Genomic DNA, 15992 nt, shown 5'->3' with positions numbered 1-15992 from the left:
TTATGCACGTGTCATTGTCGTATAAAATCCGCAGCATTTCGCAAGTGACACTATTCACACTGCTTCACAATGAAGGTAATACTACTGCTTACGCTGGTGGGGTAAGTTCACAGTATATTTCTGAAGAAGTTACTTTTATGCTAACATAACCTTTACCATACACATTATTTTTTTCTTCTGCACAGCTCAATTTCTTGTGGCTTACGCGACTATGCCAAGAAAATTTATATCGGCACGGCATTATCCAATAACCATCTAAACAGTGATGCTACTTACAATCAACTTGCTTACACTCAGTTCAATGCTATGACACCAGAAAATCAAATGAAGATTGACGCTACGGAACCAAGACAGAACCAATTTAATTATGCACCTGCCGATGAACTCGTGTCATTTGCCCAAAACCATAATATGAAAATTCGTGGTCATACACTAGTATGGCACTCACAAGTTCCTTCGTGGATGTCCGCTTTAACTGGAACTAATCTGCAATCGGCAATGGTAAATCACATCAAGTAAGATTTCTTTACATTCTTTTTATTCAATGTGATATACAGGGTGAGGTTTTGTCGAAGATTCGTGAAAGGATCTCGGAACTTAGCCGGAGTTCCGAAGTCGGTTAAATGAAGAAATAATTGGAGCTTTAGGGGACCAATTTAAAACCATTTTTGGTATCTTGAAAAAGTCAATGGTTTATAAGATATTTAACAAAAATCCAACTTTGTCAATTTCTTCTAATCGATCTAGCCGTGTAATTATTGGTTCTAGAACAATTATGTAAATGCGAATATTGTAAATAATTTTGCCCTGAAAAAGATTGGCCAACGAAATTTTTTCTGACACATGTCATTTTTGAGATTTGGCAAAAACTTATCTTTTTTAAAGGAAAGCGTAGTAGATTATGACTTATTTAAAAAGATATTTTTTCAGTCTTTAAAATTATACCAATTGATAGATAGTTATTTTTCAAAATGGCGGATTTGCAGCCATTTTTAATCCGCTATTGCAATTTAAGACAGTCGGCCATGAAATCGTGCGTATTAAGCTATTATTTGTTTATCACTGACAATTCGCGTCATTTAAGTCAGATAGAAATGTAACTTTTTGAATTGCTTTGACAAACATTTTTCAAACCCGGAAAAGCGAGATATTTCATAAATAATTTTATGCATATAGATAAAAATAATTATAAATAATAATTCATAAATAGGTATTAGATTTTGCACAATTTAAGAAATTCTTATCAAACCAATTAAAAACCTTAAATTTATATTTGACTTAAATGATGCGAATGGTCTGTGTCAAATAAATAAATCAATATAAATGACTGCATGGCGAACTTGAAATTTCAATGTCGAATTAAAAGAAGGCTATAAGTCCGCCATTTTAAGAAATAACTATGTACTTATTGCTGTCATTTTAAAACTTGTACTTGTTTTTAAATCAGTCATAACCTACTGTGTTCTATAAAAAAAATGAAATTTATGTCATATCTTTAAAATGGCAGCTGTCAAAAAAAACCTGGCTAGTCTGTAGTTTTCAGGACAAAATTATCCGTAATACATATTCGTTTAATTTCGCCATAACCAAATCACATGACTAGATCGATTAAAAGAAATGACCAAACTTCCGTTTTTCTAAATATCTAGTGGACTTTTTCAAAAAATCAAAAGTGGCTTTAAATCGGTCTTCTAGAGCTGCAGTTATTTCCCTATTTAATCGACTGCAGCTGTGTTAATTTCTGACATCCCTGTATAACGAAGGTATTAGGAAACTCCCAGTCAAGCCCTATGGAAATATTTGCAAACATCTGTTGAAGTGCGTAACTTCATTCAGACTCTGAAAGTGAAATGTGTCAAAATCAAAGTCACATACTTAATTTAAAGTTTGTTAAAATTAAAGATGAATTTAAAGCCCAATATGGCTACAACTTGGATGTAGAAAATAAAGTTTTCTTCAAAAGAACTTTTAACCCAAAGGCCTTTGATACACACTTTACTACTAAATGACATCCATATGGTTTATCTGACGAAACGTTTCAAAAGTGTTAAAAAGATATTTCGATCGAAAGTTTATGTCAAAAGTTAGGCCCAGAAACATTAATATTTTTGAACATCTACGGCCATTTCTAAAGAAAATCCCTCAAAATCTTTCTGCAGTATAACTTGTGTTTTTTCTTAACAGTAATGTAGTTGGCCATTACAAAGGCAAACTGTATGCATGGGATGTAGTCAATGAAATTTTCAACGAAGACGGATCATTCAGAAATTCCATTTGGACTCAAGCGATGGGTCAAAACTTTGTGGCTCTGGCTTTCAAGACCGCAGCTGCCGCTGATCCAAATGCGAAGCTGTACATTAACGACTACAATATTGAAGGACAAAACGCTAAAAGTAATGGCCTGTACGCTTTAGTTTCAAAACTGAAGTCTGAGGGTGTTCCAATCCATGGTGTTGGTTTTCAAGCACATTTCACGGTAAGTATGTACTCTTAATGTGTTTAAATCTGAAGGAAGTAAGACATACAGTGAGGGACAAAAGTATTGGCTCACCAGAAGTTCCAATATAAAATGACTGATTCTGGTACATCAGCAAATAACAAATCCAATGAAAACTAATTTATTTCAAACCTCACATCTTAAGGTACTAATTACTCCTAGATTTAACATTATATTGTTTTTCTAACAAATGGTTACATTGCAAATATATAAACTAAGCATGGAAATCCGTGGACAAAAGTATTGGACACTTTGGTAATATAAATAATTAAATAGTATTTCTGATTCACAAACAACTTGTTTACTATTTTTTATATTTGCTATGAATTCTTTACGTGTAGGGACAAACAAAGTTAAAGTATTTCCAGTTTGTTAGTACTTTTCTTAATACTGGGACGCAAAGGTGAAGAAACGACTGTCAGTGAAAGAAAAATTATTGTAAACCTACGAAGAGATGGTAAATCTTACTCAGATATAGCAACTATAGTAAAGAGAAGCCGTTACACTGTTAGAAATATTTTTAAAAGATTTGAAACTAGTAATGATTTTTTGAATAAACCCAGAAGTGGCCGCCCGAAAAAGTTGTCTTCGCGGGAAGAAAGAAAAGTGGTCAACAAAATTGAACTTAATCTTAGAACCAGTGCATCTGAAATTGCTTCCATTTTAAGAGTAGAGAATGGAAAAAATGTTAGCAGTAAAACAGTCCGCAGGACCCTTCATCGTGCTGGATATAGAGCTAGAGTAGCCAGAAAGAAGCCCTATATTAGTAAAGCAAATAAGAAAAAAAGACTAAATTTTGCCAAAGAGTACATTGACCGGGACAACCAATCTTGGGACAACATATTATTTTCAGACGAGTCAAAATTCAACATCTTTCAGTCCGATGGTAAAGTGTGTGTATGGAGAAAGCCCAACACAGAACTTGAACAACAAAATCTACATAAGACAGTCAAACATGGAGGTGGTAGTGTGTTGGTATGGGGATGTATGGCTTCGAGTGGTGTTGGAAAACTTCTTTTTATTGATAATGTGATTGATAAGACCGTGTATTTAAACATCTTTAAAAATAATTTAAAGCAGAGTGCTGAAAAACTTCGATTGGATCGCTGATTCTATTTCCAACAGGACAATGATCCAAAGCATACGGCTTATATCGTGAAACAATGGATCACATTTAATGTTCCCCACACTTTAAATACCCCTCCACAGTCACCAGATCTCAATCCAATTGAGCATGTTTGGAATGAATTAGAAAAACGAATAAGGAAACATCATATTTCAAGCAAACTAGAGCTGAAAGAAATTTTACAAAGAAAATGGGAAGATCTAGAACCAAATTTTACTCAAAATTTAGTACAGTCGATGCCCAGAAGATTAGCTGAAGTAATAAGAAGAAAAGGTCTTTATACAAAGTATTAGTATTTAGTTAGTTAGATATATTACCTAATTGTGCCAATACTTTTGTCCACGGATTTCCATGCTTAGTTTATATATTTGCAATGTAACCGTTTGTTAGAAAAAAAATATAATGTTAAATCTAGGAGTAATTAGTACCTTAAGATGTGAGGTTTAAAATAAATTAGTTTTCTTTGGATTTGTTATTTGCTAATGTACCAGAATCAGTCATTTTATATTGGAACTTCTGGTGTGCCAATACTTTTGTCCCTCACTGTATAAACCTGCTCCTATTAGGTTACATTGCATTAATTCATTAACGCCCAACTAAAACTGAGCAAAAAAAATAAGAAGTTTTATAAAAATAATGCTTTATTTTGATAACAGTAATACGACTATATGAAAAACAGGTTTTTGTTAATTTTGTAGAGCAAAAAACAGGAGTATTCAATTGAGTACAGCGAGCTAAACCAGCTACTTCGTGTGTTAAAATTTAAAACAAACACGTTCAATACACAGAGTGTGCTTGCACTTTTTGCAGCTTTATCGTATTTTGGCATGACAAATAACACATCGCAATTTATTTTCAAATTTTGACGATAAATGTCCTATGTTATCAAAACGAAAAGTTTCTGGCAACGAAGGGACTTTGAGTTTTTGACTGCACATACTTTGGTTTACAAAAGGTCTTACTATACAGGGTGTCCCAGCGAGAACCGCAATTAGAGGTTTAGAGAAAATTATAAACAGCAAAGTTACGAAAATTTTGCGATTTAGTAAAAGTCTTGGGGCGACCTCATTTAAAATATTTTCAATTACGTCACGCTTCCGTTTGTACCGAAAGTCGACGCTTGCTTATATTGAATGGAATACCTTATACAGGGTATCCCACTTAAGACTATGATTGAAGATTACTCAAAAGCGGTACGTTATATGATGAAAGTTTCAAATGAGAATCGTCCGGTAAAGAGGAGGGCACGTCATGAAGATAACGACTTTTTGTCAAAACGTAATTTTAAGGTAATTTCAACGGCAACTTTTTCTTCGAACGGCAACCCCGTATTTTTTACGGATCCTTGTAGACCTTCAAAAAATGAGTGTTTTTTATTTGAACAATCTAATAATAATAATAATAATAATAGCAATCTTTATTCACCCGATGAATGGGCTATCGGCTCCTTGGCCTTTCTGCCCGATTGACATGTATAATTCTTCAAAAAAAAAAAAAAAAAAAAAAAAAAAAAACACGAGGCAACCATAAGTCTAATAAGGATGAGAGAGGAATGACCGTTCGCCATTGTCGTCCGTCCGCAGTCCGTTCATGGTTGTTGGTAGCGTTCGAGGAGGGTTTCGGAGGGATAAAGGAATCGGGAATGTCTAGTTTGCCGTGTCAAGCAGAGGGGGTTGAATATTGTCCAGTTATGAGGTTTGTCCTTCCATTTTTTCCGAAGTTGCAGTAGTCTTTCCGTTATTTTCGTCATATTTGTGCGTTCGTATAGCATTTGGGTGGGTGGGTTATGTAAGGGGTTGTCGGGATATCTTATTTTTGTGTTTAGTCTTAAGGCAATTTGTTCAGTTGTTTGTATGTATTTTTTTGTTTTGTCTGTTGCATTCGCCATCAGTACGTGGCCGTGGTCTAATAGAGGTCTGCATATCGCTTTGTATATTTTTGTTGCCGTTTTGGTACTTATGGCTCCGTCTTTGTATGTCAGTGTTCGAAAATGTTTTGTTCGTCGAGTGATTTCTGTCCTCATGTTTTGTAGGTGTTTGGTGAATTTCAGTTTTTTGTCTATTGTTACCCCTGAGTATTTAATTTCGTCAGTTGGTTCTACTGTGTGTCTGTCTGCCTGTAATGTTGAGGAGTTGTGTTTAATTTTATGGTTAGGGAGTAGCAGTTGGTTCTTCGTAGCGTTTGGTGTCAGTCTCCATTTGTAGAACCATGTCATTGTGTTGTCCATTAGAATCTGTAGTCTCTCCACGGCTTTTTTTGTTTTTTTATCATGTGCAATGAGTGCAGTGTCGTCGGCGTATTATAATATGTAAGCCGTTTCGTTTATTGCGTGTTTGTCTTGCAAGTTGTGGTTGTATATGTCATGGCAGTACACATTGTATAGAAAAAGGGAAAGTGGCGAACCCTGAGGAAGTCCTTGCTCGGGGGAGAAGGAAAAAGAAAGGGTGTTGTCGATTCGTACTTCCAGTCATCTGTTCTCCAGTAGGTTTCGAAGAATGTTGAGTAAGTATTTTGGTGTGTGAAGTTTGTGCAGTTTGTAAAGAAGCCCGTTGTGTCAGACACTGTCGAAAACCTTATTGATGTCCATAAACAGACTTGTGGTTTTCCTGTCGTTTAAGTGTGTTGTCTTTATATTGTTTATCAGGACAATTGAACAATCTATTATTAGACGTTTTGTTGCAAAATTATGCTTCATTTTTGTCGAATTTTTGAGATAGTCGAAATTATTGCATTTTTTTTCTAGAAAAGTTTTACAATGCATATATTCTGTTTAAAACTCAAAGCAATCCTTCTTTCTAATAAAAAAAAATATTTCTATAAAAAAAAAATTGACAAATTAATTTAAAATCTTGATTTGAAAAACTTATGGAAGTAAATGTTCAAAATAATGTGTTTCCTGCGCCAAACACGTCTCAACTCTTATCCGAAAAGAATGGTTTACTCTGTGCAGCATCTCCCCGTTTATCCATTGACACGCATTTTCAATTCTCCGCTTCATATCGTCTGTAGTCGTTGGTATTTCTGCTTAAACTTTGCCCCTTGAAAAAACGCAAAGGAAAAAATCTGGTGTGGTCAGATCAAACGACCTAGAAGGACAGTTCATTAGGACGCCCTGTCCAATCCATCGATTTGGATACATTTCATCCAGAACCTCACGAGACTTTCCATGAAAAATGAACTGGAAAGCCGTCATGTTGATACCTTATTTTCCGTCTAATCGCAAGTGAAATGTTTCCTAACAATTCCGGAAGATTTATACGCTAGAAATTGCGGTATATTTCCCCATTCAAGTTTCCTTCAATGAAGAAAGGTCCAATTAACTATTCTCCAATAATACCACAATATACATTCACTGACCCTGGTCTTTGATGGTCAACTTCATTAAGCCAGTGTGGGTTTGCAGCATTCCAAAAATGTAAATTACGGTGATTTACTGTACCATGATTTTTAAATGTGAATTCATCCGACGACAAAACGTTGAAGAAGAAATTTGCATTTTGATTTAATTGCTGCCTCGTTCAATTACAAAAATCGGCTCGGTTTTCAAGATCAGTTTCATGCAGTTCCTGATGTAAAGAAATGTGGTAATGATGGCATTTATTCACCTTTAAAATTCTTGACACTTGTCTTTGATATTCCTGAATCAGCAGCAATTTGACGGCAACTTACACAGAGATCAAAGGCAACAGCTGCAAGAACTGCTATTTGATTAATTTCATATATTGCGCTTCGGTAGCGATTGCGTTTTTTTGTTTCCAACGTTTTCATTTTTTTGAAATTTTTAATGACACTGTTGAAAGTCGTCCAACAGAGAACTCTTTCATCCGGAAATTTCTCAGTATAAAGTTCTACTGCCCGACTAATATTTCTCCCATTTTCTCCACAAATAAAAATCATTTTTAATTATTCATCCAAAGTGTAGCGATCCGTTTCAATTATTGAATTTTGAAATGAAAAAAATAATTTTTGACTTTCTCAAAAATTGGACAACAATCAAGAGAAACTCTGCGGCAAAACGTCCAATAAAAAATACACATTTTTTAAAGATCTACGAGGATCTGTAAACAAAATACGGAATTGCCGTTTAAAAAAAAAGTTGCCCTTAGAATGACGTTTTGATTAAAAATCACTTTCTTCATGACATGTCCCCTTTTTTACCGGACAACTTTTATTTCAAACTTTTTAATACTGGGTACTGTTTTTGAGTAATCTTCAATCACAGCTCTAAATGGGACACCATGTATATTATTTCATTTTTTGATCCTACGTTCAATTTTAAAGCAAGTTTATTAATATGTTGGCTTTCTTAAAATTAAGAGTTTTCAAGATAAATACAATTGGGTATGGAAAGTGACAGATGCAGATATCTGCAAAATTGGAAATTTTCAACAAACAAAAATGTATTTTGTATCTCTGTTTTGTCATAATATCATATTAGGTCCATATCTTAGTATGTTGCGAAGCTCTGCGTAATATTTTCTATAGGGTATCCACGAAAATAGAGCCAACTTGAACATCAAAAAATGGTCAAAACTTAAAAATTTTAAATGAAACCCCTCTATTATTTTGATGTACATATTGAAACTGCGTCAACAAATAACCTATGTTCACGATTAACTACTTAAAGTTGCAAAGTTTTTGACTAATTTCATTTTATAAGTTGATGCTAGGATAGTACATTCCTAATTTTAAGCTAATGCGGGCATGCGCGATATGTCTATCATATGCGCATAATGAGAATATGATAGATGTGTTTATGGAAAATGGAAATATCAATCAAATGCCATTGTTAGGTAATATAAGTCATATACACTTAAATAAAAAAGTTAATTATATTAATCTAATTTAATTAAAGTACTATGGCTTAAAATTAGGGATATCCTATCCCTGCATCAAATTATAAAATGCAATTACCCAAAAATTATGAAACTTTATTTCAGGTAATTAAATATAATAATAGTAGTAGGGCTATAAATAATAGTAGCGTTCCATTTAAAATTTTTGTCCATAGTTTGATGTCCAAGTTAGTTCTATTTTTATGGACACCCTTTAGAAAATATTAGGCAACGCTTGGCAGCATAATAAACTATGAGCCTCCTACAATATTGTGGTAAAAAAAAATTACAAATTACTCACCCATTTCTTAAGGATTTGCAATTATGCAAACATCTGCATCTATCGCTTTCGACATTGAATTGCATATAGTCAGTACCAAAAATTTTGGAACGGAGGGTAAACATTTACAAAATCAGATATTTCTCCATTAAAAAGTGATAAATAAACAGATATCTATTTAAATAATATTATATTAAATCACCAGCAATAAAGGCTTTCAGTAGAAGCTTCGAAATATTTAACAACAAAAATACACAAGGAACAAATATTAAAAATAGCAACATTTCAATGATTCGTATATGGTATATTGGGACGATTGAGCTCTTGTACTTCTACGGGACGCAGTCATTTTTAATATGGCCACCCTTTTGCTCAATAACACTTTTTAACCGCTTTGTCATTGAAAAAATAATTTTTTCGTAGAAAATCTCTGTTCCATTTATTCCATACTTTTTGCAATGTTTGTTTCAAAGTGTCATTATTAGTAATTTCAGAACCTCTAACTTGCGTTTCAAGAAACTGCCACATATTCTCTATGGGGTTAAGGTCTGGGAACTGGGTAGTAATTTTGTTGACCTTATGATAATTATAAAACAGTCATTCTTGTACTATTCGAGCGCTTTGTTTGAGAGCGTTGTCTTAATAGAATCCGAACATGTTAAAAATGTTCATATTTTCAGCACTACATCTAAGATTTTGTTTTAAAAGGTTGAGATAGTAAATTTTGTCCATTGTTTCTTCTACGAATATCAATTTTCCAACTCTCACATTTGATATTTATCCCCAAACCATAGCAGACCCTCCACCGTGGGTAAGAGTTGGACATAGATTCTCCATTTTCAATGCTGGGTTTGCCTTTCTCTACCCTCTAGGAGATCCATCAGAGCCAAAGATGTTAAATTTGGACTCATTACAGAAAATTATGTCTAACCAGAAATTATTTTCTTTTAAAGTGTAGTTGGACACAATTTCTAGACGTATTTTCTCATTCTTGTCATTCAGCCATGATTTTTTTCGTGCCATTCTACCATGATAACCATGAAAATGAATACATTGGCGTTTTGTTCATATACCTTTTTTGTCTAGGTTGATTTAATAACATTTGGAGTTTTGGAACACTAATTTTTGAACCTTCTTTAACTTTTTGCAGAATTCGAAGTTGGTCCCTTTAATTCAACAGTTTTGTAAGGCCAATTTGTGGAATAAAGTCCAGTCTATCTTCATTATTATATCGTAAAATAATATTTCCCACTATACTTTTACTAAGATTTAATATGGGGGTAATTTTACTATAGGAACAGCGTTTTCACAATAATACACCACTAACTGTCTTAAATCGAAACTTATTTTTTTACCGCACTCCATATTGTAATTAATTTGAAGACTAAAAAGCATTACTTAACGTAGCACGAACAAGATTAAACAAGTTTTTATTTATTAAAATCATATTGTTGATGTCAAAAGCATTATGAGTCACTCTAAGAATATGTAACGGAATACGTCTCAATATTTTTGGATCATTGAAAAGTTACCATTTTGATTATTTATTGATCGCAAATTTTTGTTGTTGTTACATATTTGAAAAATTTAACTATAAGTCTTCATTTCTGGTGATTTAAGGCATTATTCTCAAAAATCTTTGTTTAACAACTTTTACTCAAGAAATACCTTATTTTGTAAGTGTTTAGCGTTCGTTCCAATATTTTTGCTACTGACTGTATCTTGAAAAATCTTAATTCTAAGAAAGCCAACGTATCAATAGGCTTGTATTAAAATTACACGTGGGATCCAAAAATGTAATAATATATAGAGTGTTCGATCTAAAATAAGCAAGCAACTATCGATTTCCGGTACAACCGGAACGGTAACATCATTGATAATATTTTAGATGAGGTCGCACCAAGGCCCTTACCCAATTATTAACCGTTCATAACTTTGCTTTTCATAGTTTCCCGAACACATCTAACAAGAGTTCCCAGTGGGACACCCTGTATACCTTGTAAACTACAATTGGTTTATCTTATTTTCCGGATTAACGCAAATTTTTCTTGAAAGTTTCCAGGGGTTTGCCATTACTACATTTAACATGTAGGTGAACAGTGGGGAAAACCTCATTTTTCCTCGCGCCTTTCGATTCTTTTATTATTTACGCCCTGATCGCTGAAATTGACGTCACCCATTTTATAACTGTAACTGTGAATCAGCTTTGGTTGTTGGAACTAAATCATTTCCTTTTTGGCTTTTGACTATCTGCCAACTTGCGACTATGACGGCACTGTGTCATAATTAGACATCATCGGTTGCCTACGTTGTTGTCAACCCATCGAACCAAGAGCAACGTCTTGTTTGGTTCGAATTGATACTCAAAAATGCCTCTTTCAAGTTTTCCTCATTTTTAATTCCAATTTTAGGATATTTTTTTGTTTTGTTTTTTTTTTGTATAGTAGCAGTAACTGTGAATCTTTTTTCTTGTAAAACTGTCATCAAAGAAATTGTGGTAAAATCATTTTCCATTCAGTCATTTTGTGGATCCAGTACATTGTTCAAAATATTGAGTAAAACGGTGACTCATAGACTGTCTCCAATTTTGTTTTCATAGTCTTTGTAATAATTATCAAAATTATTTGAGTTCCAGTCCAGCTACATAAGAACCAGTTTTTGTGTCCGAACCGGACAGGTTTTCCTTTTGTAAATTGTCCACAGCGGTGATGTCCAAAGTGTTTCACTAGAGTTTCGTCCACGGACAAAAAGGAAAAAAAAACTTATTTTGTGACATTTTGGCAAAGCAGATTCTTTATAAAATGTAATTTATACATTTTATCGCAAACATCTATTTTATTATTGTCTGCAAAATGGATATTTTGCTGTCTTTTGAGGTACGTATTGCGAGGCATGTAACTGAAAACGCTTTCTACGCCTAAACTTTCATCTGTCGATCAGTATAATCGTTCTTCAGGCGATTTATACTAGCCAGACAAATGTAAAATTGCCATTAATGTATGTACTTCTTGACCAATCACTGTAAATTGGAATTGATTCTTCTGTGCAGCATATAACTATAATAAACTGATCAAAAATTAGTTGAGTTGTATTTTCGTCTATGGTATGTTCAAACATTTCTTCTGGATTCGAATGTTTCAGTCACGATCAGGTAACATGTTATTTTATTTTATGTAAAATGAACTAGTTCTATGCTAGTGTAACTCGTCCAGTTTTGGTTGGGGAACTACAAGATATCAGAATTTTTTAAATATAGCTCATAGGTCCATTGTTACTACTTGACTAATCTTGTGACATGTGTCGCCTTCTGATTTCTACTTTTCTCGAGATATCTTTGGGTAAAATATTAGATTCCAATATATTTCCATCAAATTATTCTTCGTCAATCAGAGGATCGACATCGGGGAGCAGAACTATTATATCTTCGTCGCCTTCGAGATCTTCTAAATTGAAATAGTCATATATTCTCCGTAGGTCATCAAGATAAAACCCTTTTGATACTAAATGGAAGCTAAATATGTGTAGACATTTTATGTGTCACAATACAAATTATACTCACATTCGACCCTTGTAATCACTCGAGTGCCGTTGAGTCACAACAAAACCAGCAAACTTATCTAAATAAATAAAGAACTTTTCGCTTGGAACAACAAATTATTAACTTATTTGGAACGTATATTCTGAGCCAAATTATTAAATTTTGCGTTCGAATAAAATATATAATACAATAAACAATTGTAGCACGTGCAAGGTAAACAATTACTCCTCAAGTTTTGAGGACATAAAATTTAATGGAAATCACACAAATTTCATTATCAATTGTATATTGGTGCCTTCTAAACGATATCTTTGAAAACTCACTGCTTGAATTGTTTTACCTAATTGTGCTTACACAGGGTGTCTTAAACAATAACGGGAGAAGCTATAACTTAATTATTTATGAACGGTTTATAATGAAAAAATAACCAAATAAATTCATATTCTTGAGACTACTAAATAACGTCAAAGTAGATTTTTTTAAACACAACTTCTTCCATTTCAAGTGTCAACTTCAAAATTTTAAAAAGAACTCAATTTTTTTATAGAAAATACTTTTCTGCGTTTAATTATGTTATAACAAACTGATGTTAAAATAATCTTCAACGGAAAAAAATTGAAAAATTTAAACAATCTGAGGGATATAACTATATCCATAGTCATGAAGACATCTTCGTTTCAGTCCATCTTATGTTATTGCATCATCTTGTACAAAGACGTAACGGTCATGGCCACGTGGCACCCATCTGGTACCCAGCAAAAAGAAACAAGATGAAGACACCTTTATATATTTGAACCACAACATTCTTTATCAAAATTTTATGTGAGCATTCATGCTGAAAATGTAATTTTCGTAAATTACTTCTGGAGATAATATTCTTCTGAAACTGATGATGTATGACAAGTTAACGTCACAATAATTTTAAACTGAAAAAACTAAACAATTCTATTTCTTTTCGTACTAATACATTGCTTGAATACTACAAATAGAATTTTTCCTTTTGCATTTAATGATGAATTTATCAAAACTGGCAGTTGATAATTGTTTTCAATAACAACACTAATAACTATTGGGTTGTTCGATAATTAATGTCGTTTTATTCTCATAGATGGTTTAATTTATACATATCGGGTAATAGTGATCTCGTCGCTTACATTATTATATGCCATTTTAAAGGTTATGTTTTAGACTTTTTTCGATCGAAAATTGAACGTGATCAGTAAACAAGAAGTTGTTTATTATTTAAGTTGAAGATGGACAATCAAAGTGAGCATTATCGACACATTTTATTATTTCACTTTCGAAAGGGCAAAAATGCAGCACAAGCTCAGAAGAAATTGTGTGAAGTTTATGGTGAGAACTGCCATACTGAACGCCAGTGCCAGCGTTGGTTTTCACGCTTGCGTTCCGGAAATTTTAATGTCCAAGATGCACCACACACTGGACGCCCAATCACCATTGATAACGATGAAATAAAGGCCTTAATCGAAGCTAATCGGCGTAAGACAACTCGAGAGATGGCAGAAAAGTTGAACATATCGAATTCAACCGTTTCTCTGCATTTAAAAAAACTTGGGTACGTTAGCAAATTGGATGTTTGGGTTCCTCACGAATTGAAGGAAATTCTCCTCACCCAATGCGTTAACATATGCGATTCTTTCCTGAATCGTAACCAAAACGACCCACTTCTAAAAAGAGTCATAACGAGTGATGAAAAATGGATTGTCTACGATAACGTAGTCCGAAAACGATCATGGACCAAACAAGATAAACCTGCGCAATCGACGCCCAAAGCCAACATTCATCAAAAGAAGATTTTGCTATCTGTGTGGTGGGACTACAAGGGTATTCTCTATTTTGAACTGCTTCCGAGAAACCAAACTATTGATTCGAATGTTTACTGTCGTCAACTATCGAAATTGAACGAAGACATCAAAAGAAAACGTCCTGAACTCGCCAGTCGCAAAGGGGTTCTGTTCCATCATGGTGACGCTAGACCCCATACGTCTTTAATAACGCGTCAAAAATTACTGGAACTCAATTGGGAACTGATACCTCATCCACCATATAGTCCTGACTTGGCGCCATCAGATTATTATTTGTTTCGTTCTCTTCAAAATCATTTGAATGGTAAAAATTTCGATTCTGATCGTGCCGTTAAAAATGAGTTAAATCAATTTTTTACTTCTAAAAATCAAGGCTTTTTCGAACGCGGAATTTTCCAACTTGCCGAAAGATGGCAAAAGGTCATCCACCAAGATAGCCACTACATCATTGATTAATATTTGTTATTAATATAAGTATATTCACTTTGAAAAAGCATTAAAAATACGACATTAATTATCGAACAACCGAATATTTTCAGTGAACTACAGAACTAATTTGCTATATTCATACTTATAGCATTGCATGCCCCCAGAAAATTATAAAGAAGAATTATGTGATTCCAATAGTTAAGGGCAGCTTTAACTTGCCATATGGGTATCACTTGTCCATGCCGCCAGGCTTCTTTGTACAAGATGATACAGTAGAATGTGATGGAATGAAATGTCGATGATCACAGAACAACGTACATGACCCCGTGACGGTAGAGATGGTTACATATCTCATAATGCCTTAATTTAAAATACATATGGCTACGTAACTCATATTGTTCAAATTTTTTTTCAGTTAAAAATTGTTTTAACATTAACGTGTCATACATTATTAAATTCATAAAAATATTTTTTATCAAACATCGTAAAAAAATTTATGAAATTTTATTTGAAATTCTGAAGTTAACACCAGAAGCAGAACAACTTGAGTTAAAAAAAAAACAGTTTTGACGCTTTTACTTAATAACCCAAAAAATATAATTTTATTTCGGTTTTAGTTCATCAAAATTCGTTCATAAATAACTGAATTAGAACCTCGTCCGTTTTTAGACGTCCTGTGGATGACGGTTATACAACAATATTCAAATATATATTCATTTGACTACGGCGAGTGTTAGTGGGTTAAGGTACTACATTCTGTACTCTTAGAGGACACGTAGAGGACATGTAAACATTGCCAGTTCCTGTCCCGGCCACCTGTCTGTTCCTAATTCACCATGGATGGCAAACGTTAACCAATTTATTCTATTTTAGGTTGGTCAAGTGCCTTCCACTTTAAAGGCCAACTTGGAACGATTCACTGCTCTTGGTTTGGAAGTAGCAATAACTGAATTAGATGTCGGAGAAAACAGCAGAGCAGACGACGCAGCTCAAGCAGCTGACTACGCTAAAGTTGTCCAAACATGTGTGTCTGTTAATGGATGTGTTGGTGTGAGCATTTGGGGTATTACTGACAACTACTCGTGGAGAGCGTCCACAACTCCATTAGCATTCGACAGTAATGGTAATGCCAAGGCCGCTGTCAATGCTATGATAAATGTTCTCCAATGATGAACACATCATGTTGTTGACATGACTGACTTCTAAATATATTGACTAATGAATAATTCCAGTTTTTTAATTTGGAACTATTATGACTTCATAAACGCATTACTAGCAGTTTGATAATGAATTATATCACCGTACTCCTGCGCAACTCAAGCAATGTCAACAGTGGTAAACCAAAAAATTGATCGTTCATAGTGACTCTCATTGATTCTCGTTGATCTGACCTTGTGAGCTGAGACGAAATGCCCGCAAGAGTTTTCTGTATCTTCCTCGGTAGGCGTCGGTCATTCAGAT

General features: G+C 33.8%; 1 protein-coding gene across 1 annotated transcript; it reads left to right on the top strand.

The window, feature by feature from the left end:
* Positions 1-15757, top strand: LOC136345318 (uncharacterized). The gene is made up of 4 exons (XM_066293490.1): positions 1-101; positions 186-515; positions 2185-2476; positions 15405-15757. Exons 1-4 carry the CDS (start codon positions 70-72, stop codon positions 15699-15701), a joined length of 951 nt encoding a protein of 316 aa, XP_066149587.1. The 5' UTR covers positions 1-69; the 3' UTR covers positions 15702-15757.
* The last annotated feature ends 235 nt before the right edge of the window (positions 15758-15992 follow it).

Source organism: Euwallacea fornicatus, chromosome 19, assembly GCF_040115645.1.
Source record: "Euwallacea fornicatus isolate EFF26 chromosome 19, ASM4011564v1, whole genome shotgun sequence".
Classification (NCBI taxonomy): domain Eukaryota; kingdom Metazoa; phylum Arthropoda; class Insecta; order Coleoptera; family Curculionidae; genus Euwallacea; species Euwallacea fornicatus.
Note: the sequence above shows the minus strand (reverse complement) of the source record. Positions and strands in the feature narration are given on the sequence as shown.

Coding starts and splice junctions, on each gene's coding strand:
- LOC136345318 (XM_066293490.1), top strand. CDS start 70: ATGAAGGTAATACTACTGCTTACGCTGGTGGG. Junction 102..185: donor CTACTGCTTACGCTGGTGGG/GTAAGTTCACAG, acceptor TCTTCTGCACAG/CTCAATTTCTTGTGGCTTAC. Junction 2,477..15,404: donor GTTTTCAAGCACATTTCACG/GTAAGTATGTAC, acceptor ATTCTATTTTAG/GTTGGTCAAGTGCCTTCCAC.